Source organism: Lampris incognitus, chromosome 16 (assembly GCF_029633865.1).
Source record: "Lampris incognitus isolate fLamInc1 chromosome 16, fLamInc1.hap2, whole genome shotgun sequence".
Classification (NCBI taxonomy): domain Eukaryota; kingdom Metazoa; phylum Chordata; class Actinopteri; order Lampriformes; family Lampridae; genus Lampris; species Lampris incognitus.
In genome coordinates, this window is record NC_079226.1 from 5,490,833 (window position 1) to 5,513,501 (window position 22,669).

A 22,669-nucleotide genomic window follows, 5' to 3' on the forward strand; every position below is an offset into this window, starting at 1 on the left:
TCTGTAGTGATACTGTCTGTGATCCTGATGCTGCAGATCAGCAGTCTGTAGTGATACTGTCTGTGATCCTGATGCTGCAGATCAGCAGTCTGTAGTGATACTGTCTGTGATCCTGATGCTGCAGATCAGCAGTCTGTAGTGATACTGTCTGTGATCCTGATGCTGCAGATCAGCAGTCTGTAATACTGTCTGTGATCCTGACGCTACAGGTCAGCAGTCTGTGATCCTGATGCTGCAGCTCAGCAGTCTGTAGTGATACTGTCTGTGATCCTGATGCTGCAGATCAGCAGTCTGTAGTGATACTGTCTGTGATCCTGATGCTGCAGATCAGCAGTCTGTAGTGATACTGTCTGTGATCCTGATGCTGCAGATCAGCAGTCTGTAATACTGTCTGTGATCCTGACGCTACAGGTCAGCAGTCTGTGATCCTGATGCTGCAGCTCAGCAGTCTGTGATCCTGTCTGTGATCCTGATGCTGCAGCTCAGCAGTCTGTGATACTGTCTGTGATACTGACGCTGCAGCTCAGCAGTCTGTAGTAATACTGACGCTGCAGGTCAGCAGTCTGTAGTAATACTGATGCTGCAGGTCAGCAGTCTGTGATACTGTCTGTGATCCTGACGCTGCAGCTCAGCAGTCTGTGATACTGTCTGTGATCCTGACGCTGCAGCTCAGCAGTCTGTGATACTGTCTGTAATACTGATGCTGCAGCTCAGCAGTCTGTGATCCTGTCTGTGATCCTGATGCTGCAGGTCAGCAGTCTGTGATACTGTCTGTGATCCTGACGCTGCAGCTCAGCAGTCTGTGATACTGTCTGTGATACTGTCTGTGATCCTGATGCTGCAGGTCAGCAGTCTGTGATACTGTCTGTGATACTGACGCTGCAGCTCAGCAGTCTGTGATACTGTCTGTGATCCTGATGCTGCAGCTCAGCAGTCTGTGATACTGTCTGTAATACTGTCTGTGATCCTGATGCTGCAGGTCAGCAGTCTGTGATACTGTCTGTGATCCTGACGCTGCAGCTCAGCAGTCTGTGATACTGTCTGTGATCCTGATGCTGCAGCTCAGCAGTCTGTAGTGATACTGACGCTGCAGCTCAGCAGTCTGTAATACTGATGCTGCAGCTCAGCAGTCTGTGATCCTGACGCTGCAGCTCAGCAGTCTGTAATACTGATGCTGCAGCTCAGCAGTCTGTAATACTGACGCTGCAGCTCAGCAGTCTGTGATCCTGACGCTGCAGCTCAGCAGTCTGTAGTGATACTGACGCTGCAGCTCAGCAGTCTGTAATACTGACGCTGCAGCTCAGCAGTCTGTGATCCTGACGCTGCAGCTCAGCAGTCTGTAGTGATACTGACGCTGCAGCTCAGCAGTCTGTAGTGATACTGACGCTGCAGCTCAGCAGTCTGTAATACTGACGCTGCAGCTCAGCAGTCTGTGATCCTGATGCTGCAGCTCAGCAGTCTGTGATCCTGACGCTGCAGCTCAGCAGTCTGTAGTGATACTGACGCTGCAGCTCAGCAGTCTGTAATACTGACGCTGCAGCTCAGCAGTCTGTGATCCTGACGCTGCAGCTCAGCAGTCTGTAGTGATACTGACGCTGCAGCTCAGCAGTCTGTAATACTGACGCTGCAGCTCAGCAGTCTGTGATCCTGACGCTGCAGCTCAGCAGTCTGTAGTGATACTGACGCTGCAGCTCAGCAGTCTGTAATACTGATGCTGCAGCTCAGCAGTCTGTGATCCTGACGCTGCAGCTCAGCAGTCTGTAATACTGATGCTGCAGCTCAGCAGTCTGTAATACTGACGCTGCAGCTCAGCAGTCTGTGATCCTGATGCTGCAGCTCAGCAGTCTGTGATCCTGACGCTGCAGCTCAGCAGTCTGTGATCCTGACGCTGCAGCTCAGCAGTCTGTAATACTGATGCTGCAGCTCAGCAGTCTGTAATACTGACGCTGCAGCTCAGCAGTCTGTGATCCTGACGCTGCAGCTCAGCAGTCTGTAGTGATACTGACGCTGCAGCTCAGCAGTCTGTAATACTGACGCTGCAGCTCAGCAGTCTGTGATCCTGACGCTGCAGCTCAGCAGTCTGTAGTGATACTGACGCTGCAGCTCAGCAGTCTGTAATACTGACGCTGCAGCTCAGCAGTCTGTGATCCTGATGCTGCAGCTCAGCAGTCTGTGATCCTGACGCTGCAGCTCAGCAGTCTGTAGTGATACTGACGCTGCAGCTCAGCAGTCTGTAGTGATACTGACGCTGCAGCTCAGCAGTCTGTAATACTGATGCTGCAGCTCAGCAGTCTGTGATACTGTCTGTGATACTGTCTGTAATACTGTCTGTGATCATGACGCTGCAGCTCAGCAGTCTGTAATACTGACGCTGCAGCTCAGCAGTCTGCAATACTGTCTGTGATACTGTCTGTGATACTGTCTGTGATACTGTCTGTAATACTGTCTGTGATCATGACGCTGCAGCTCAGCAGTCTGTGATACTGACGCTGCAGGTCAGCAGTCTGTGATACTGTCTGTGATACTGACGCTGCAGCTCAGCAGTCTGTGATACTGTCTGTGATACTGACGCTGCAGCTCAGCAGTCTGTGATACTGATGCTGCAGTGAAGCAGTCTGTGATACTGACGCTGCAGGTCAGCAGTCTGTGATACTGTCTGTGATACTGACGCTGCAGGTCAGCAGTCTGTGATACTGTCTGTGATACTGATGCTGCAGGTCAGCAGTCTGTAATACTGTCTGTGATACTGATGCTGCAGGTCAGCAGTCTGTGATACTGTCTGTGATACTGATGCTGCAGCTCAGCAGTCTGTAACACTGTCTGTGATACTGACGCTGCAGCTCAGCAGTCTGTGATACTGTCTGTGATCCTGATGCTGCAGCTCAGCAGTCTGTAGTAATACTGATGCTGCAGCTCAGCAGTCTGTGATACTGTCTGTGATCCTGGTGCTGCAGCTCAGCAGTCTGTAGTAATACTGACGCTGCAGCTCAGCAGTCTGTGATACTGTCTGTGATCCTGACGCTGCAGCTCAGCAGTCTGTGATCCTGATGCTGCAGCTCAGCAGTCTGTAGTAATACTGACGCTGCAGCTCAGCAGTCTGTGATACTGTCTGTGATCCTGACGCTGCAGCTCAGCAGTCTGTGATCCTGATGCTGCAGCTCAGCAGTCTGTAGTAATACTGACGCTGCAGCTCAGCAGTCTGTAATACTGTCTGTGATCCTGGTGCTGCAGGTCAGCAGTCTGTAGTAATACTGACGCTGCAGGTCAGCAGTCTGTAATACTGTCTGTGGTCCTGACGCTGCAGCTCAGCAGTCTGTAGCTGACACTGGCCGGCTGGTGGACGGTGGAGCAAGGTGGGCTGGGATGCATCCTGCTGCTCCTCTGCTGAGCTGCTTTCAGTCACCTTTTATTAAAAGACAGCAACTTTCTCTCATTTCAGATGACGTGACAGCAACATAAACACGACGCGTACGTTTGAACGAACCCGGCAGGTTTTAACATGACTCTTTAAAAGGGTTTGGACTTGCTGATGAGAAATGGTACATATTTTGTCCACCTAGAGTACGTGTAAGTGTACTACTAAAAAGGATTACTTCGTTTTAAACATCACATGAACTTAGATGTTATTAGGCTTATCTCCACATTTAAATGTTGTTACGTTTTTGTAATATTGAGCAGAACAGACGCTGAAAACACCCGTTTCCTCAGTAACCCGACAAACAAATGGTTCAGAATAACATGTAATGACACAATACAGGGTTACATCTTATTCCCCATCAATCCTCCCAGTATATATACTATGTAGCTTGGCTCAACACGTCATAACCAAAACATGCTATACAAGTACACAAAGTATCACCACATGATGATGATGATTATTATTATTATTATTTTCATTGCCAACATTGTTATAGTAGCCCCTCCTTGTTGTGACGTCACTTCCTGTTAGTAGCTATAAAACGTATGTCCCCCCCCTGACTTCTGCCTCTTTCCCGCTTTGGACATGTAGAAAGAGGGATCTGCCCCTGTAATGTATTTTATCCCTTCCTAATGTGTCTTATGTCTAATGTGGGTCCCGATTCCTGCGTAGGCTACAGCAGGAGCTGATCTGACGTTTCCTGAAACCCGTCCTGATCTGTTCATATGCGACAGAATACAGAGCCCATGCAGGAGAGAAGTTGTCCTGTCTGTCCTGCACAACGCATGGCACACACACACACAGGCTAAGCTAACTGCTAGCCCATGCAGACCGGCAGTTCCCAAGGGCGGTCTGACAGGATGTGGAAGCGGGGCAGGCTAAGCTAACTGCTAGCCCATGCAGACCGGCAGTTCCCAAGGGCGGTCTGACAGGATGTGGAAGCGGGGCAGGCTGAGCTAACTGCTAGCCCATGCAGACCGGCAGTTCCCAAGGGCGGTCTGACAGGACGTGGAAGCGGGGCAGGCTGAGCTAACTGCTAGCCCATGCAGACCAGCGGTTCCCAAGGGTGGTCTGACAGGACGTGGAAGCGGGGCAGGCTAAGCTAACTGCTAGCCCATGCAGACCGGCAGTTCCCGAGGGCGGTCTGACAGGACGCGGAAGCGGGGCAGGCTAAGCTAACTGCTAGCCCATGCAGACCGGCAGTTCCCGAGGGCGGTCTGACAGGACGCGGAAGCGGGGCAGGCTAAGCTAACTGCTAGCCCATGCAGACCGGCAGTTCCCGAGGGCGGTCTGACAGGACGCGGAAGCGGGGCAGGCTAAGCTAACTGCTAGCCCATGCAGACGGGCAGTTCCCAAGGGCGGTCTGACAGGACGCGGAAGCGGGGCGGGCTAAGCTAACTGCTAGCCCATGCAGACCGGCAGTTCCCGAGGGCGGTCTGACAGGACGCGGAAGCGGGGCAGGCTAAGCTAACTGCTAGCCCATGCAGACCGGCAGTTCCGACAGTCATCCTGGCTGGCGTTCGTTCTCCTGGACACTGGTTTCTTTTTCTCTTTTTGTTGTTCAGTATAGATATATGTGTTCATTTGGATGTGTGTTCTTGTAGTTTGCATGTGTATTTTTGTCTCTGTGTTGCACGGCTGTGGGCTGGGGGAAATGATGGTTCATTTCATGTGCACAGCTGCATGAAATGAACCGACAACCGAAGTGTTTCTGATTGTGATGTCAGAAGGTCCGGGTGGTATGGGAAGGAATATTAGCATGATAGTCATGGAATAGCCCCCATATTTGCCTCCATACGCAAAACTACCGTGTGTTAGAGTCCAGCTGAGGGTCGTCACCCTGAGCTGTGTGGTACTGTGCAGTACGGTCAGATGGTACTCCCTCACTATTTCACACCTCATTTTGGGAGAAATTGCTCAGAAGGTGAAACGGGGCATTGGACGGTAGTTTTTAGATGGATTGCAGGTTTGGTGAAGTGTCCACCCCCCAGCGCCCGTCCTGGCGTTAGCAGGAAGCTGGCGTACATGTGTTTTGAAGCGTCGGCTGGTTTCCTCCCCGGGGGGCTGCTGCACCAGTAGGGGGGCAGGGTCACCGGCGTGGGACTGGTTCCTGCCGCTCGTCCCTCTCTCACTTTGTGTTTTGGCCTCGGCCGGCCGCTTAAACAGGAAGTGGAGGGAGGCCCCGAGCCGCATGGCGAACGTCGCCTCCTTCCTCTCTCACTTTTCCACTTTCTCACACCTCGCGCGACGCGGCCGGGGGTGGAGGCCCAGATGAAAGGCTCGGAAGAGGGCTGTTGTTTTAGGAACCTATCTGTTCTCTGGCACAGCGAGACGCTGTTGAACCGGCGGCCCCGCCGTCCCCCCTGACAGCAGTCACAGAGCCTGCTGAGGTGTAAGAAGAGGAACGCATTCCCCCAAAACTCCGAACTAGACCAGAAACAGGGCCAGGTGGGTCCGCAGTTCAGGCCGGCATGTGATGTAACCTCGCTCGAGCTTACGACCAGCCTCCTGTAACGTGGAAAACAAGCCGCGAGTCGGAGAAACGACCGGAGAACGGAGTTTGACCGTGGCGCGAGAGTTTAATGTCAACATAACTGATCTGAAGCCCCTCCCCCTTTCCTACCCAATCGCACCCGGTCAATCGCCCCACTCTTCCCGAGCCGTCCCGGTCGCTGCTCCACCCCCTCCGCCGATCCGGGGAGGGCTGCAGACTACCGCATGCCTCCTCCCACACATGTGGAGTCGCCAGCCGCTTCGGTGAGGAGTTTCACCAGGGGGCGTAGCGCGTGGGAGGATCACGCTATTGACCAGAGGAGGCGCTAGTGCGGTAACCAGGACACACACCCACATCCGGCTTCCCACCCGCAGACACGGCCAATTGTGTCTGTAGGGACGCCCGACCAAGCCGGAGGTAACGCGGGGATTCGAACTGGCGATCCCCATGTTGGTAGCCAACGGACTAGCCCGCCACGCCACCCGGACGCCCCAGAATGTGTTTTTATTACAGGTGTTGCTCCTGGTTGGAGTCCTTGGGTCAGTTTGGTGAACTTTGACCTCTGCTGTCAGCTGGACAAATAGGAGCGTGCGGGGTTGGCTGTCAGGGAGAGGTCATGACCTCTCCTCCGTTTCACCGATCCCTCTCTTTCTCCTGTCTCCCCCTTCTGTTTATCTGTATCTGCCTTGTGTCTACCAGGCTGACCTTCTGTCTCTCTGTCTCACCCTCCTTCTGTCTGTCTACATCTGTGTGACTCTCCATCCCTCTCTCCATCCATCACTCCATCCCTCTCTCCATCCCTCTCGCCATCTCTCTCTCCAACCATCACTCCATCCCTCTCTCCATCTCTCTCTAGCTCTCTCTCTATCCCTCTCTCCATCCATCACTCCATCCCTCTCTCTAGCTCTCTCTCTATCCCTCTCTCCATCCATCACTCCATCCCTCTCTCCATCTCTCTCTCCAACCATCACTCCATCCCTCTCTCCATCCATCACTCCATCCCTCTCTCTATCCATCACTCCATCCCTCCCTCTCTCCATCTCTCTCTCCATCCATCACTCCATCCCTCTCTCTATCTCTCTCTCCATCCATCACTCCATCCCTCTCTCTATCTCTCTCTCATCCATCACTCCATCCCTCTCTCTATCTCTCTCTCCATCCATCACTCCATTCCTCTCTCTATCTCTCTCTTCCATCCCTCTGTCCCTCTCCATCCATCACTCCCTCCCTCTCTCCATCCATCACTGCATCCCTCTCTCCATCCCTCTCTCCATCCCTCTCTCTATCCCTCTCTCCATCCATCACTCCATCTCTCTCTCATCCATCCCTCTGTCCCTCTCTCCATCCCTCCCTCTATCCCTATCTCCATCCATCACTCCACCCCTCTCTCCATCTCTCTCTCATCCAGCCCTCTGTCCCTCTCTCCATCCATCACTCCATCCCTCCCTCTCTCCATCCCTCTCTCCATCCCTCCCTCTCTCCATCCGTCTCCCTGTCTCTGGGTTGGACACTCCAGACAGTTCAACCCAGGATTTTACTGAGTGGTGTTTCAGACGGTGATGACAAAAGCAACATTCATAACTGATAATTCACTGACATTACTGACCTGTCTCTGTCTCTCTCTGTCTCTGTCTCTCTCTCTCTCTCTAGATATCTGTTGGAACAGGATTTTCCGGGGATGCGGATCGGACCGGAGCCAACCACTGATGGGTTTATCGCTGTGATGTACGGCGAGAACGAGGGCGTCGTCCCCGGCAATGCCCTGGTGGTCGACCCCAAGAAACCGTTCAGGAAACTCAACGCTTTTGGAAACGCTTTCCTGAACAGGTAAAAGAATATACAAAATAAAAAAAAATCGTACACACACAAACAAACACACACAACACTACTTTAAAGATCCTGTCCAGTGAAAATCCTGTGGTCCAGTCTTGTTTTTAACAGGTTTGCTGATATAAAGTTAAGTAAAGCATCTGAACGGCTGTTGTAAGACAGGATGGGAGGCCTTGGGAAGCTCTCCTCCTGGTTGTCAACGCAGCTGAACCAATCAGCCGCTGCCGATACATGACATCATCAAATACTCCGATTTGATTGGACACTCAGTGAATTGATATCATCAGTCTGTCAGCTGGTCTGTTTTTGAATAGTTGCCTAGCAACACAGGCGGCACGGTGGCCCAGCGGTTGGCGCTGTCCCCTCACAGCAAGGAGGTCCTGGGTTCGAACCCCAGGCCGTCCTCTGTGTGGGGTTTGCATGTTCTCCCCGTGTCTGTGGTGGGTTTTCCCCCACCATCACAAAGACATGCACGTTAGGGTTAATACTCCTGCCTGTGCCCCTGGGCAAGGCATGGCAAGACGACCTGGAGTTGGTCCCCGGGTGCTGCACGGCAGCTGCCCGCTGCTCCTATAGCTGCACAGCCAGGATGTGTTAAATGCAGAAGAAGAACTGCCCCATGGGGATCAATAAAGGAGTAAAAACCAAAACATGCTAGTTAGCCAACAAAGAGTCTTGTGAACTCAGCCTGCTGAGAATTGTCCGTGTTGACAGAGGGGGCGCTAACACCATTACAGCAGATCAAAGGATGCGTGGGAAGACGAATGGCTGACTCCTAACATTAATATTACACTATGAAACCATGATGTCATGTTTATGATATGATCACTACTTAGCCCCTATGGGGCCTGAACACTACTTAGCCCCTATGTGGCCTGAACACTACTTAGCCCCTATGTGGCCTGAACGCTACTTAGCCCCTATGTGGCCTGAACGCTACTTAGCCCCTATGTGGCCTGAACACTACTTAGCCCCTATGTGGCCTGAACGCTACTTAGCCCCTATGTGGCCTGAACGCTACTTAGCCCCTATGGGGCCTGAACACTACTTAGCCCCTATGTGGCCTGAACACTACTTAGCCCCTATGTGGCCTGAACACTACTTAGCCCCTATGTGGCCTGAACACTACTTAGCCCCTATGTGGCCTGAACGCTACTTAGCCCCTATGTGGCCTGAACACTACTTAGCCCCTATGTGGCCTGAACACGACTTAGCTCCTATGTGGCCTGAACACGACTTAGCCCCTATGGGGCCTGAACACTACTTAGCCCCTATGGGGCCTGAACACTACTTAGCCCCTATGTGGCCTGAACACTACTTAGCCCCTATGTGGCCTGAACACTACTTAGCCCCTATGTGGCCTGTTAGCTGACTCACAAACACATCTGCTAATTACCCGTTGTCTTTTCAGGCACTTTGGAAATGTGTGTGTGTGTGTATATATAAAATTATATACAGTATATATAATATATTAATTAATTAATGAATATATATATAATATATAGTATATTAATATATGTATTGATTAATTAATATATTATAATATTCCATTCCATCATCCTCCTGGTCTCAGGGTGGTGGGGATGCTGCAGCCTGTCCCAGCAGTCACCGGGCGGCAGGCGGGGAGACACCCTGGACAGGCTCCCAGGCCATCACAGGGCCATATTATATACGTTATATACATTTATTATTATCGTTATTATTGTGGCCCTGTGATGGCCTGGTGGCCTGTCCAGGGTGTCTCCCCGCCTGCCGCCCAATGACTGCTGGGATAGGCTGCAGCATCCCCACCACCCTGAGAGCAGGATAAGCGGTTTGGATAATGGATGGATGGCGAGATAGATAGATGGATAGATGGATAGATAGATAGATGGATAGGTAGATAGGTAGATAGATAGATAGATAGATAGGTAGGTAGGTAGGTAGGTAGATAGATAGATAGATAGATGGATAGATAGATAGAGGATGGATAGATAGATAGATAGATGGATAGATGGATGGATAGATGGATAGGTGGATAGATAGATAGATAGATAGAGGATGGATAGATGGATAGATAGATAGATAGATAGATAGATAGATAGAAGATGGATAGATGGATAGATAGATAGAGAGTTGTGTTGATCACATCTGATAAAAATAGATCTGTCTGATGCCAAGGTGTTGACAGGAGTGTTGGTTGTTCAGTCAGTCAACTTCCTGCTACTTGACCTGAGACACACACACACACACACACACACACACACACACACACACACACACACACACCACACCACACAGGGTCATCGAGGACCAGTTGCCTCTCCGTTTCCTTGCAGGTCTGAAATATTTCTGGACACGGGAAATTCAGTTGACCGCCATGTTTGCCAGCTAAATTTACTCCTTGTCAACTACGTTGGCTCAGTGGTGTGTGTGTGTGTGTGTGTGTGTGTGTGTGTGTGTGTGTGTGTGTGTGTGTGTGTGTGTGTGTGTGTGTGTGTGTGTGTGTGTGTGTGTGAGAGAGAGAGGGAGAGAGAGAGAGGGAGAGAGAGGGAGGCCAAAGACATTCCTGAAGCAGGAATCCCACCTCGTCCCCTGTGAAGGAGGACTCCTCTACAATAAGTTATTGTTTCCAGGGGAAGTGTTTGTGCGTCACCACATGTCAGTTGTGCTGTGTGTTTTTTCCCTCCGCCAGTGGCAGTTTATAGCAGCGCCGCTCGCCGTGGCCGAGTGATTTAAATTTAACTTTGAAATGACTCACACACACACACACACACACACACACACACACACACACACACACACACACACACACACACACACACACACACACACACACACACAGAGCTCTCTATCTATGAATCTTGTGTGTCTGTGTACACACAGGGGTTTACAGTGCAACACAAATACAAACTGCAGGGTTTCGTCCACGTCAGCAGGATTTCCCCCCCCGGCACTCGGCTCCTCCGCCCGTGGGAGACTGGCGGGTGGGGTACTTACCTTACACCAGGGGTGTCAGACTCCGGGCCTCGAGGGCCGCGGCGTCTGCAGGTGTTTGTTGCGACCGCTGCACTACACCGCCCGATTAAACTGGTTCCTTTCCCTCCTTGACCCAGGAGGTGAGCTAATTAGTTAAATCGGGTGGTGTAGTGCACCGTCACAACAAACACCTGCAGACGCCGCGGCCCGGAGTCTGACACCCCTGCCTTACACACCGACATGCATGTTAAATCATCAGCCATCTCCACCTGTTAGGATGTGTGAAGTAGCTCAGCATCGTACAGACCGTCATGTCACGTCATGTCATGTCATGTCATGTCACGTCATGTCACGTCATGTCACGTCATGTCACGTCATGTCACGTCATGTCACGTCATGTCACGTCATGTCATGTCACGTCACGTCATGTCACATCATGTCACGTCATGTCACATCACGTCATGTCATGTCACGTCACGTCACGTCACGTCACGTCACGTCACGTCATGTCATGTAATGTCACGTCATGTCATGTCACATCACGTCATGTCATGTAATGTCACGTCACATCACGTCACGTCACGTCATGTAATGTCACATCACGTCACGTCATGTCATGTCATGTAATGTCACGTCACGTCACGCCATGTCGCGTCACCTCATGTCATGTCATGTCATGTCATCTCATATCATGTCACGTCGCGTCACGTCACGTCATGTCACGTCCTGTCATGTCACGTCATGTCACGTCATGTCACGTCATGCACCGTGTGTTTCCATCTGACAGAAGACCACATCAGACCTGACACCAGCCGTCCAGTCACGTGGATGCAGATCTTCATTCAGACCAGTCAGTAGACCAGTTCACAATCAAAAGTGCACACCAGGGCGTCCGGGTGGCGTGGCGGCCTCTTCCGTTGCCTACCAACACAGGGATCGCCAGATCGAATCCCCGTGTTGCCTCCGGCCTGGTCCGGCGTCCCTACAGACACAATTGGCCGTGTCTGCGGGTGGGAAGCCGGATGTGGGTGTGTGTCCTGGTTACCGCAATAGCGCCTCCTCTGGTTGGTCGGGGCACCTATTCGGGGGGGAGGGGGAACTGGGGGGGAATAGCGTGATCCTCCCACGCGCTACGCCCCCTGGTGAAACTCCTCACTGTCAGGTGAAAAGAAGCGGCTGGTGACGCCACATGTATGGGAGGAGGCATGTGGTAGTCTGCAGCCCTCCCCGGATCGGTGGAGGGGGTGGAGCAGAGACCGGGACGGCTCAGAAGAGTGGGGCAATTGACTGGATACAGTTGGGGAGAAAAAGGAGGGAAAGTAAAAAAAAAAAGACCCTTAACGCTGCGGCGTACTCAGATGGTACGTCACATATCGCAACGACCGTTTCGTCCCCCGTGGAAGACGGGTTCTAACTTGTGTCTTACAGAGCAGGGCGGTAGGGGTCAGTGGCAGGGGTGTTTCCCTTAGTTCACCTTTTCACTGCTGACACTCTGAGCAGGACCGTCCCGCCGCTGGCTAGCTAGCTTTCCTCTGAGACAGCTAGCTTGTCGACAGTATCCTGGGTAAGTGCAGTTTCAGTAGTCAGCGGCTTCCCCAACGTACAAAATAAAAGTTCGAAATAAAAGCACAAAATAAAAGTTCAAAATAAAAGTACAAAATAAAAGTACAAAATAAAAGTACAAAATAAAAGTTCAAAATAAAAGTTCAAAATAAAAGTACAAAATAAAAGTTCAAAATAAAAGTACAAAATAAAAGTTCAAAATAAAAGTTCAAAATAAAAGTACAAATCCAGAGTGACTCACACTGAAGTCAACGACACAAAAACAACTACAACAAATGAACACTTACTCCATAACTAATCAAGTAGTCAACAACAATCTGAAAAGGACTCTGTGTGTGTGTGTGTGTGTGTGTGTGTGTGTGTGTGTGTGTGTGTGTGTGTGTGCAGGTTCATCTGTTCCCAGATGCCAAATCAGGTCCTTCAGAGCATCAGCATCATCGACACACCCGGCATCCTGTCAGGAGAGAAACAGCGAATCAGCCGAGGTCTGAATATTGTGTGTGTGTGTGTGTGTGTGTGTGTGTGTGTGTGTGTGCGTGCGTGTGTGCTGCGAGCTCCTGTTGGCTCAGGCAGAAGTGCAGAACATGAGAGACTGATTTCTCTACTGAGACACAAACCAGTGAAGGTACTGTGACATGATTTCCAACTTCAGATTGTATGTTGTGTGTCTGTGGTGTCATGGACGACGTCATACGAAGGACGACGTCGTGTTTCCTTCACCTCCCAGGACTACATGTAGTATGTGCAGACGTCTGGGAGCACCGCCTGTAGCCCGGGCAGCGCCGCTGCCTTGCTCGGAGTCGTGCGTGAGCTGAATAATCCATCAGGCACAGAGTCTCCCCCTCCCCCTCCCCCCTCCCCCCACTGTCGACCTCAGCCTGTTTCATTTCCTCATGCTGTATGATGTCACAGCCCCGCGAGGCTGAACCCACACACACTCCTCCTGAGGAACTGGACCACTACACACACTCCTCCTGAGGAACTGGACCACTAGTTGATGTGATAACCAAAATATTAAGGGGGGGAGAAGGGGGGGAGGGGGGGCAGAGGCAGAAAACGTGAACTTGCTTTGTTTTAACAGAAATGCATGTCTAACCTTCACCTAATCCTAATTCCAACCCTGAACCCAGGTCCTGAAGTAGACTCTGAAAGACTGTCCTCACTCCGATGGTTGAAGAAGAAAACACCCACACACACACACTGGGCGTCAGGGTAGCGTGGCGGTCTATTCTGTTGCCTACCAACACGGAGATCGCCGGTTCGAATCCCCGTGTTACCTCCGGCTTGGTCGCACATTGCTAGAGACACAATCGGCCGTGTCTGCGGGTGGGAAGCCGGATGTGGGTAGGTGTCCTGGTCGCTACACTGGCGCCTCCCCTGGTCAGTCGAATAGCGTGGTCCTCCCTAGCGCTACGTCCCCCCCCTGGTGAAACTCCTCACTGTCGGGTGAAAAGAAGCGGCTGGTGACTCCACATGTATGGGAGGAGATCAGCAGAGGGGGCGGAGCAGCGACCGGGACGGCTTGGGAGAGAGTGGGGTAACTGGACGGGTAAAAGTGGGGGGAGTGATGAAGTGAATGGGCAGTCTTCTACCTGGGGTTCAGATGGTTGTCTTGGCAACTGTCGGCCTTGCAGGGTCCTTCAGCGTGCCGCGCTGTAGTTTCGAGTACGAGACGGGGAAGATAATGGCGACACAGAAAAAGAAACGTGACTGTTTTGCTTCTGCAGTGTAAAAAAGAGAAAGCGTTTCAAAATGGAGACAACTTTACCTCTTACCGTAAGAAAATCCTCAACACAAACCGATCCGCCAGGGCGGGAAGTTCGCTCAGCGAGGGACGAGCTCTAGAAGTAAGATGAAGAGTCTTAACTCGTAAAAAGTAATTGCAAGAAAACCCCCCCAAAAAAACTGTTTAGTTCCCATGGGAGCTGGACCGTTATTCCTGCAGGACTTTTATTTAGGCCCAGTGTTTCTCAACCCAGTCCTCAAGGACCCCCGATCCTGCAGATTTCCTTTGCACTCCTGAATAGGTACCTGTTTGTAGCTATTCAACCAATCAGCAATGAATGTCTGAGTTTGCACACCTTGCATAATTAAGTGCTGCGAGATGATTGGTCGAGTCAGTACAAGCAGGGCTACCTATGCAGGGTTACAGTGAAAATCTGCAGGATAGGGGGTTCTTGAGGACCGGGTTGAGAAACACTGGTCTAGGGGGAAGACGAACGATGGCGACCTTTACTTCTCCTACTTGTCAAGTCTGCACAGGCTTCAGAGCCACGCCGGCCTGAAATCCCTCAGCTGTGCTGGAAGTCGTTCAGATTGACAACCTTCCCCGGTGAAATCAACCCAGTAGTTTGGATGACGGATGGATGTGGAGTGTGACGGACAGCTTCGGAGGACCTTGCGGGAAACAGAAACTGCTGCTTCTCGAGAAAAGGAACTTGTCTGTGCTGCCTGAGTCACGCCTATTGAAGCAGAAGTGTTTTTTGTTTCGTTCCTTTGTTAGATTTACAGAAATCTGAACCCCTTTTTTGAATTTTCCAACGGAAATATTGTGAAACCATCCGCTGCGCTGAAGTGGGAAAGGGCCGTTGCTGATTTCACAGAACAGCCGCTGGCTTCCAGTCACAGCAGGAGGCTTCAGGGATCTGAAGCACCATGAACTAGGTGTCTTTACATCAGATCTGTGTAACAGTAAAACCCTAAACATAGTTTTATGTGTCCTACGTCATGAAGATGGCGGCGTGAATTCACGTTTGCGGCGGCCTCACCCAGCACCGTCCATGCAGTGTCTTTCTCCTCATCTGCGTTTAAGTTTTGTCTTAGTTTGATGGCTGGGAGAGCTGGTGCTGGATCAGCTGGGGGAGCCTGGTCCGCTGCATCTTGTGGGCCCAGGGACCACGGCCCTGCCCGGAGCTGTGACCGAGGAGAGAACACCGAGGGCGGTCTGACAGGACGCGGAAGCGGGGCAGGCTAAGCTAACTGCTAGCCCATGCAGACCGGCAGTTGCGATAACACCGAGGGCGGCCTGACAGGATGCGGAAGCGGGGCAGGCTAAGCTAACTGCTAGCCCATGCAGACCGGCAGCTGCGACAACACCGAGGGCGGTCTGACAGGACGCGGAAGCGGGGCAGGCTAAGCTAACTGCTAGCCCATGCAGACCGGCAGTTGCGATAACACCGAGGGCGGTCTGACATGACGCGGAAGCGGGGCAGGCTAAGCTAACTGCTAGCCCATGCAAACCGGTAGTTGCGGTAACACTGAGGGCGGTCTGAAAGGACGCGGAAGCGGGGCAGGCTAAGCTAACTGCTAGCCCATGCAGACTGGCAGTTGCAACAACACCGAGGGCGGCCTGACAGGACAAGGAAGCGGGGCAGGCTAAGCTAACTGCTAGCCCCTGCAGACCGGCAGTTGCGATAACACCGAGGGTGGTCTGACAGGAAGCGGAAGCGGAAGCGGGGCAGGGTAAGCTAACTGCTAGCCCATGCAGACCGGTAGTTGTGATAACACCGAGGGCGGTCTGTCGGTGGCCTCGCCTGGCGTTGACTGTGGTGTTTTTGGTGTCGTCGTGTGGAGTGCGGGGAGGCATGTCGAGAGTGTCTGGCTGGGAGAGCTGGTGCTGGATCAGCTGAGGGAGCCTGGTCTGCTGTGCCTGTTGGGCCCGAGGACCACGGCCCCTACCTGGAGCTGCGCCCGAGGAGGAAGCGCCGAGGGCGGGTCTGACAGGGCGTGGAAGCGGGGCAAGCTAAGCTAACTGCTACCCATGCAGACCGGCAGTTTCGACAGTCATCCTGGCCGGCGTTCGTTCCCTAGGCCAGTGATTTTAGTTGAGCTATATGTGTTAGTTTGTGTGTTCTGGTGGTGTTTGGATGTGTGTTTTTGTCTCGATTTCCCCTGCTGTGGGCTGGGGGAAACGACTTTTCGTTTCACGTACTTCCGTACTTTCCGAACTTCTTTGCAATAATGAGGAGAAAGTTTTATTGGACTCTGCTACTCCCATCCAGCTGTTCTAAAGTGGTGCTTGACAACAGGAATGAAAACCCCCTCTTCAGAGAAAAAGCCCCAGCTCAGGGCAGGTTCTATCATCAGACCTCCACACCGGTGAGCCCCACGACGAACCCCGTCACACACACCTCCCCCACGCTGCCGCTTAGACGCCTGCTGTTATCGGACTCACGAAAGGCTGAACTCATCCCTGAGGTACGTGCCCGCGGCGCACGTTAGCGGAGGGGGGAAACGATACAGGGGTGGAGAGAGTTACGGAGGGCTTAGGTGGAGGAATGGAAGGAGAGACTGGAGAAGGGTGTTCCCTCCATCTGGAAGCGTTTAGCAGTGCTCAGATGAGGCCGAGCTTGTTCCTCAAGAAGTTTACCAGCCCAGCTCCGACCCAACACACACACACTGACGTCAGGGCAGAGCAGAACAGGGGAATGAAAATGTAATTAACCATCCGAGGAGGTTTCTCGAGGCTCAGGACTACTGCGAGGAGAGAAGCTGGGCCTGTTTTCAGATGAAGCTCGTCACATTCCATCAGCTCGTCAGCAAATGCTCAGCTAACGGTGGTGTGTTTTGTCCCAAGTGTTCAGCTATATGTCCATAGGTTCTGAGGAAATGTTAAGCCGCTGGTGTGGCGTGTAGAGCCGGGGCCTGTGGGTGGAGTTGCCTGTGGTCGGTAATCCACTTTCGGCTGCCAGGTTGGTGTCAACGGGTGTGGTTTGACAGTTAGCTGATGGAAATAGGAAGAAAAAAAAACCCCGCTTGTTATTCTGCAGTTGATAAATCCTCGCCGTGTGGCTGTTATGTGTTACACTTAAGTACTCTTACTTCTGTCGTACTGATTAGGATGTCACGCTTCCTGTCTGCTTTTAATTCCTGTTGTGTGGCCGTCACGCCGAGGCAGATGTAGAAGACGTAGAAACATGGAGAAAGCTACTGCCAAAGCACATTATGTTCTCTTCTCTTCTATTCTATCCTATTCTATTCTACTCTGTTTTACTCGCTATGTAAACACGTCGAGATAGCGGCGTTTAAAAGTGCTGACTCGCTATAAGTCATTCCTGTGGACTTCTCTTCCACCCCAGCGTGTCTTTTATGGCCCGCCAAAGTCTGGTTCCTCTATTCTGTCAGCTAATCATCTCATCCTGGTCCAAGAACGACCTCACTGACCTCCAGCACCCAGCCGCCTCACAGTCATCAGTCTGTCTGTCCGACTCCGCTGTCCGTCTGTCTGTTTCTCGGCACCGTCCCAGTCACGCCCTGCTGGCACGCCGCTTTTTTGGGAAGTCAGCGCGAAGCTTGTTAACGTTGGCGGGTTAAACAGCCGATGGTGGAGAAACGACGTGAAAATGAACAGAACTGGCACCGATCCCGTCCCAACGGTTTCACAGCAACACGAGAACCAGTCAGACCCGTCACAGACAGTTCTGTAACTTCCCTGAGGAGAGCAGGTCATACAGTACCAGAGCCAGGAATACCCGCTGCCGTCTCCTCTGTTTTAGGTGCTGATTGTAGATCAGAGAAGGAAAGCTCAGCTTTTTCGACGGCGTTCTTAACGTCATTTGTTTACATCTCACATCCCGCATGACTGGGCCGGGGTTAACGGAGATCACAAACCTACTGTAACGACCATGGATGGCTAGACTCGCTAGGCCTCGGCTAACGGGTCGGACCCTTCAGTCGACCGGTTAATGTAGTCGCCCACGGTGCGGGAGACCCGGGTTCGCGTCCCAGCTGAGGCGGTTCCCGGCTGCCCCCTGAATTCGCTACATTGGTGTCTGAAGTGGGATGATGAGACCGTGAGGCCATCGGAAGCGCGTGGTATGCTGAAGGAGGGGAGTAGTGTAACGACCACAGATGACTAGACTCGCTAGCCCTTGGCTAACGGGTCAGACCCTTATGTCGACTGGTTAGTGCAGTTGTGGTGTGGGCGACGCAGGTTCACGTCCCATCTGCGGCGGTTCCCGGCTGCCCCCTGAATTCGCTACATTGGTGTCTGGACCGTGAGGCCATCGGAAGTGCGTGCGCCCAGAGGCGTGAGGTAGCTGGTATGCTGAAGGAGGGGAGTAGTGCAACAACCACAGATGACTAGACTCGCTAGCCCTCGGCTAACGGGTCGGACCCTTATGTCGACTGGTTAGCGCAGTTGTGGTGTGGGCGACGCAGGTTCGCGTCCCATGTGCGACGGTTCCCGGCTGCCCCCTGAATTCGCTACCATACTGTAGCGTTGCAGAGTAGCTAGCTAGGAAGATGGAGGAAGAACAGCGAAGAGGCGATGTTGCTGTTGATAGGTCAACCGAGCCCAGATTTCTGCCCTTGCCGCAGCACAAGCTAACCCGAGGCCGAGGTGTCCCCGGTAAAAACAACTAAACAGGGTAGCTAGCCCGCTGGCTCTCTCTGGTGCTTGAACTCCCTATTAGCTAGCGCTCCATAGCATAATCCGCCATCCTCTCTCTCCTCAAGTCTCAGTCATTCCCTGTGAAGTGTAATAATTTACCCGCCCCCCGAACTTCTCAGCCAGTTACCCGCTACAGTGCACACCTCCCTCAATAAAATCACTGCAAAGCAACACACATCACAAGAAACTCCACCCAGCGTTACAATACTAAACGGGTTAAATGCTCTGACTGGCAAAGTTACTCAACAGTATTACAGTATAGTTAGTGGATAATTCAGTTTATTTTTAGTTTTTTAGATCTTCATAGTTTTCTCCATCTTGCATATCAGTTATGATGTCATTTCACTCACCGGCTTCATGTTGTATATTTTGGACCCGGGGCCACCACTGGGCCCGGGGCCACCACTGGGCCCGGCTTTACAACGGTGTCTTGAATCAACTGTAGCTGTGATACTGCTGTCCTTCTTGCGTCTTGTAAATCGCTTGTACAGTTTGTCAGACAGGGTCATTTGGGTTCCGAATCCAGGGACCGGTTCTGTAAAACCAATCCGGTTCACGCATCACAGTCACGACGCTATTGTGCCAGCCATGCCCCGTCCTGGCTGCATCAATTTGGAGAATGTTACTTTGACTGAGACTACAGGGCTAAATAAACTTTCGATAAATTACAACATCAGATTAACTTTTCAATGTAAAGAAACGTTCTGTCATCATTATGTATACTTGTGTGTCTCAGAATCCTGATTTAGGACTATAGGCTGCAGTACATCTGGTCAGTATGTGGCTACAACATGGATATACATGGTGATGTGAGACTAGATGTGTTGTGGGATTGTGGTTGTGGTAACATGGTGATATATGTATAACTTCATGGTTGTCATTCCCTGGTCTTAAAGGCTGACATGAACATGTCTGCCTGCCTGGTCATCATATCCACAGTACTAATGATCATTTATCAACAGTTTCTGACGTGTCAACACCTTACTAAGTCATCCTAAGATAGCCTCACATTATCAATATTGAGGTACTCGGTCAAAATATTGTGGCATTTGAGCTTGCCAGTATCTGTAACAGGAAAGCATCGTGGGTAAAATGAGTGTGGCTAAAGGAAGTATTCCTGTTAACCATATGGCGTTTTTCACCAGAAGAAGAAGTGTCTGGGAGGCTGTGCCGGCCGGGCGGGGAGAGCTGAGACAGAAACGGCGGACGGGGTTTTGTCCGGGTGGCTTTTTCTTCTATCGGATCTATTTCTGCCTGCGCGACAGACGGCGGCGTGGCTGTGGGGCGGCCGGTGGAAGAACGAGGTTTCCTGACTCATTGTTTAGACTGTATTTACTGTTAACAGGCACCGCCCGCCTGGGCCACACCGGACACGTGAAACCAGAAGTGTAACCTGATCCCAGACCTGCCTTGTTCCTTCCTGTTCTCAGTAGAAACACGTATTCCTTATTCATGGAGGGAGGGTCCACCCGTACGGCTGTTGTGGCATATCAGGGTCAAGCTGTGCTTATCAGGACTAACGTCGAGTCCCCGACGTCAGAAAAGCTGCTCACCCGAAACACCACACCGCCAGTCTGCCTCCAGTCTGCCTCCAGTCTGCCTCCAGTCTGCCTCCAGTCTGCCACCACGGCTTTATTTGTACAACACCAGCTTTTATTGTCCACACTGTTTGTTCAACATCACAGTGGCATAAGGGCGACGTAGACAACATACACACAGCAGTGAGACGCCTCTACACACTGAAAGACAAACTACGGCCACCGGCCTTACAGGACAGAAAGTGAGACTGTCTCTGTCAGCAAAGTCCTAGTCGTAGACCTGGTCCGTCCTAGTGGGACTGTCTCTGTCAGCAAAGTCCTAGTCGTAGACCTAGTTCGTCCTAGTGGGACTGTCTCTGTCAGCAAAGTCCTAGTCGTAGACCTGGTCCGTCCTAGTGGGATTGTCTCTGTCAGCAAAGTCCTAGTCGTAGACCTGGTTCGTCCTAGTGAGACTGTCTCTGTCAGCAAAGTCCTAGTCGTAGACCTGGTTCGTCCTAGTGAGACTGTCTCTGTCAGCAAAGTCCTAGTCCTGGTCCATCCTAGTCCTAGTCTATCCTAGTGAGACCATCTCTGGTCAGCAAAGTCCTAGTTGTAGTCCTAGTCCGTTCTAGTCAGACCGTCTCTGCCCAGCAAAGTCCTAATTGTAGTCCTAGTCCATCCTATCCTAGTGAGACCGTCTCTCAGCAAAGTCCTAGTCATAGACCTAGTTTGTCCTAGTGAGACCGTCTCTCAGCAAAGTCCTAGTCGTAGACCTAGTTCGTCCTAGTGAGACCGTCTCTCTCAGCAAAGTCATAGTCCTAGTCCAGCCTAGTCCTAGTCTATCCTAGTGAGACCATCTCTGGTCAGCAAAGTCCTAGTCCTAGTCCATCCTAGTCAAATCAATTCAAATCAATTTTATTTGTATAGCCCAATAACACAAATTACAAATTAGCCTCAGTGGGCTTCACAGCAACACAACATCCTGTCCTTAGACCCTCTCATCGGATTAGGAACAACTCCCTAAAACCCTTTAACAGGGAGAAGAACTGGGAAGAAGGCTCAGGGAGAGCAACAGAGGAGGGATCTCTCTCCCAAGATCCTAGTGAGACCGTCTCTCAGCAAAGTCCTAGTCATAGACCTAGTTTGTCCTAGTGAGACCGTCTCTCAGCAAAGTCCTAGTCGTAGACCTAGTTCGTCCTAGTGAGACCGTCTCTCTCAGCAAAGTCATAGTCCTAGTCCAGCCTAGTCCTAGTCTATCCGAGTGAGACCATCTCTGGTCAGCAAAGTCCTAGTCCTAGTCCATCCTAGTCAAATCAATTCAAATCAATTTTATTTGTATAGCCCAATATCACAAATTACAAATTAGCCTCAGTGGGCTTCACAGCAACACAGCATCCTGTCCTTAGACCCTCTCATCGGATTAGGAACAACTCCCTAAAACCCTTTAACAGGGAGAAGAACTGGGAAGAAGGCTCAGGTGAGGTGACCGGGCCTTAGAAGCCGGCGGCCTGATGGGTCGAAGCTTGTTGTTATGTGACTGCTGTTTGACCTTGCTCATATTACATAGTACTTGAAAGGCCCTTGTTTGCTTAAAGTTCACGCCTAACCATTGAGAACACACACACACACACACACACACACACACACACACACACTCGGCAGCCAACAGGAAATCATACTTGCTATGAATCGAGCTGGAAGACGTTGATCACAGGGATAATGTTTCTTTATGCTAACTTATTTCCTCTCAGGTCACCTGGTTGACACTGGTGGTGGTGTGAGTGTGTGTGTGTGTGTGTGTGTGTGTGTGTGTGTGTGTGTGTGTGTGTGGGGTGAGGTAACGATGTGTGTTATGCCTATAAACAGGTCTGTCTGCGTGTCCAGCAGGCGTCCAGTGTTTGCAGACAGCCAGGCTGCAGGTATCTGACGGTGTCCATGTTCATCAGATAAAACCTTTAGGCGGTCTGCCTGTGTGTACTGCGGTGTGTACTGCGCTGTGTACTGCGGTGTGTACTGCGGTGTGTACTGCGCTGTGTACTGCGCTGTGTACTGCGCTGTGTACTGCGGTGTGTACTGCGCTGTGTACTGCGCTGTGTACTGTGGTGCACGGGGGGGTGAATAGATGTAAATATGGCGCCGTTTGACCCTGTATATTTTGTCCACACTGGTCTGTGTGACGGTAGCCTTGCTGGTGAGCTATACTAGTGTTGTGGGTACTCGGCCTGTACGGAGGACCCTCCAGCTCTGTCAACCAGCAGCTGAGCAGAAGCGCTACGGGCCCCGGCGCACCGGGCTGACGGTCGGCAACGTCGGGCCGCCGGTGAGCGTCTGTGACCCTGGTTTTGCGGCGTGTCCTGCACCGTCAGCACCAGTCGGACCCCTGCTGACTCAGCATGTTGAATCCGTGGAGCCCGTCAGTGAGAGAGACCCCTCTGATCGGCCGCTCAGCTTAGCGAATCGGTGCAGAACCTACGCGCTAGTTGGCCGTCGGCTGTAAA

At 51.8% G+C, this 22,669-nt stretch overlaps 1 protein-coding gene across 1 annotated transcript in view; it reads left to right on the forward strand.

Moving 5' to 3' along the window:
* ehd4 (EH-domain containing 4) overlaps positions 1-22,669 on the forward strand; it is a 45,706-nt gene that overhangs the window by 15,572 nt on the left and 7,465 nt on the right. Inside the window, exons 2-3 of the mRNA XM_056296304.1 lie at positions 7,563-7,739; positions 12,651-12,748. Of these exons, the coding sequence (XP_056152279.1) occupies positions 7,563-7,739; positions 12,651-12,748 (275 nt within the window). The remainder of the gene's footprint in view (positions 1-7,562; positions 7,740-12,650; positions 12,749-22,669) is intronic.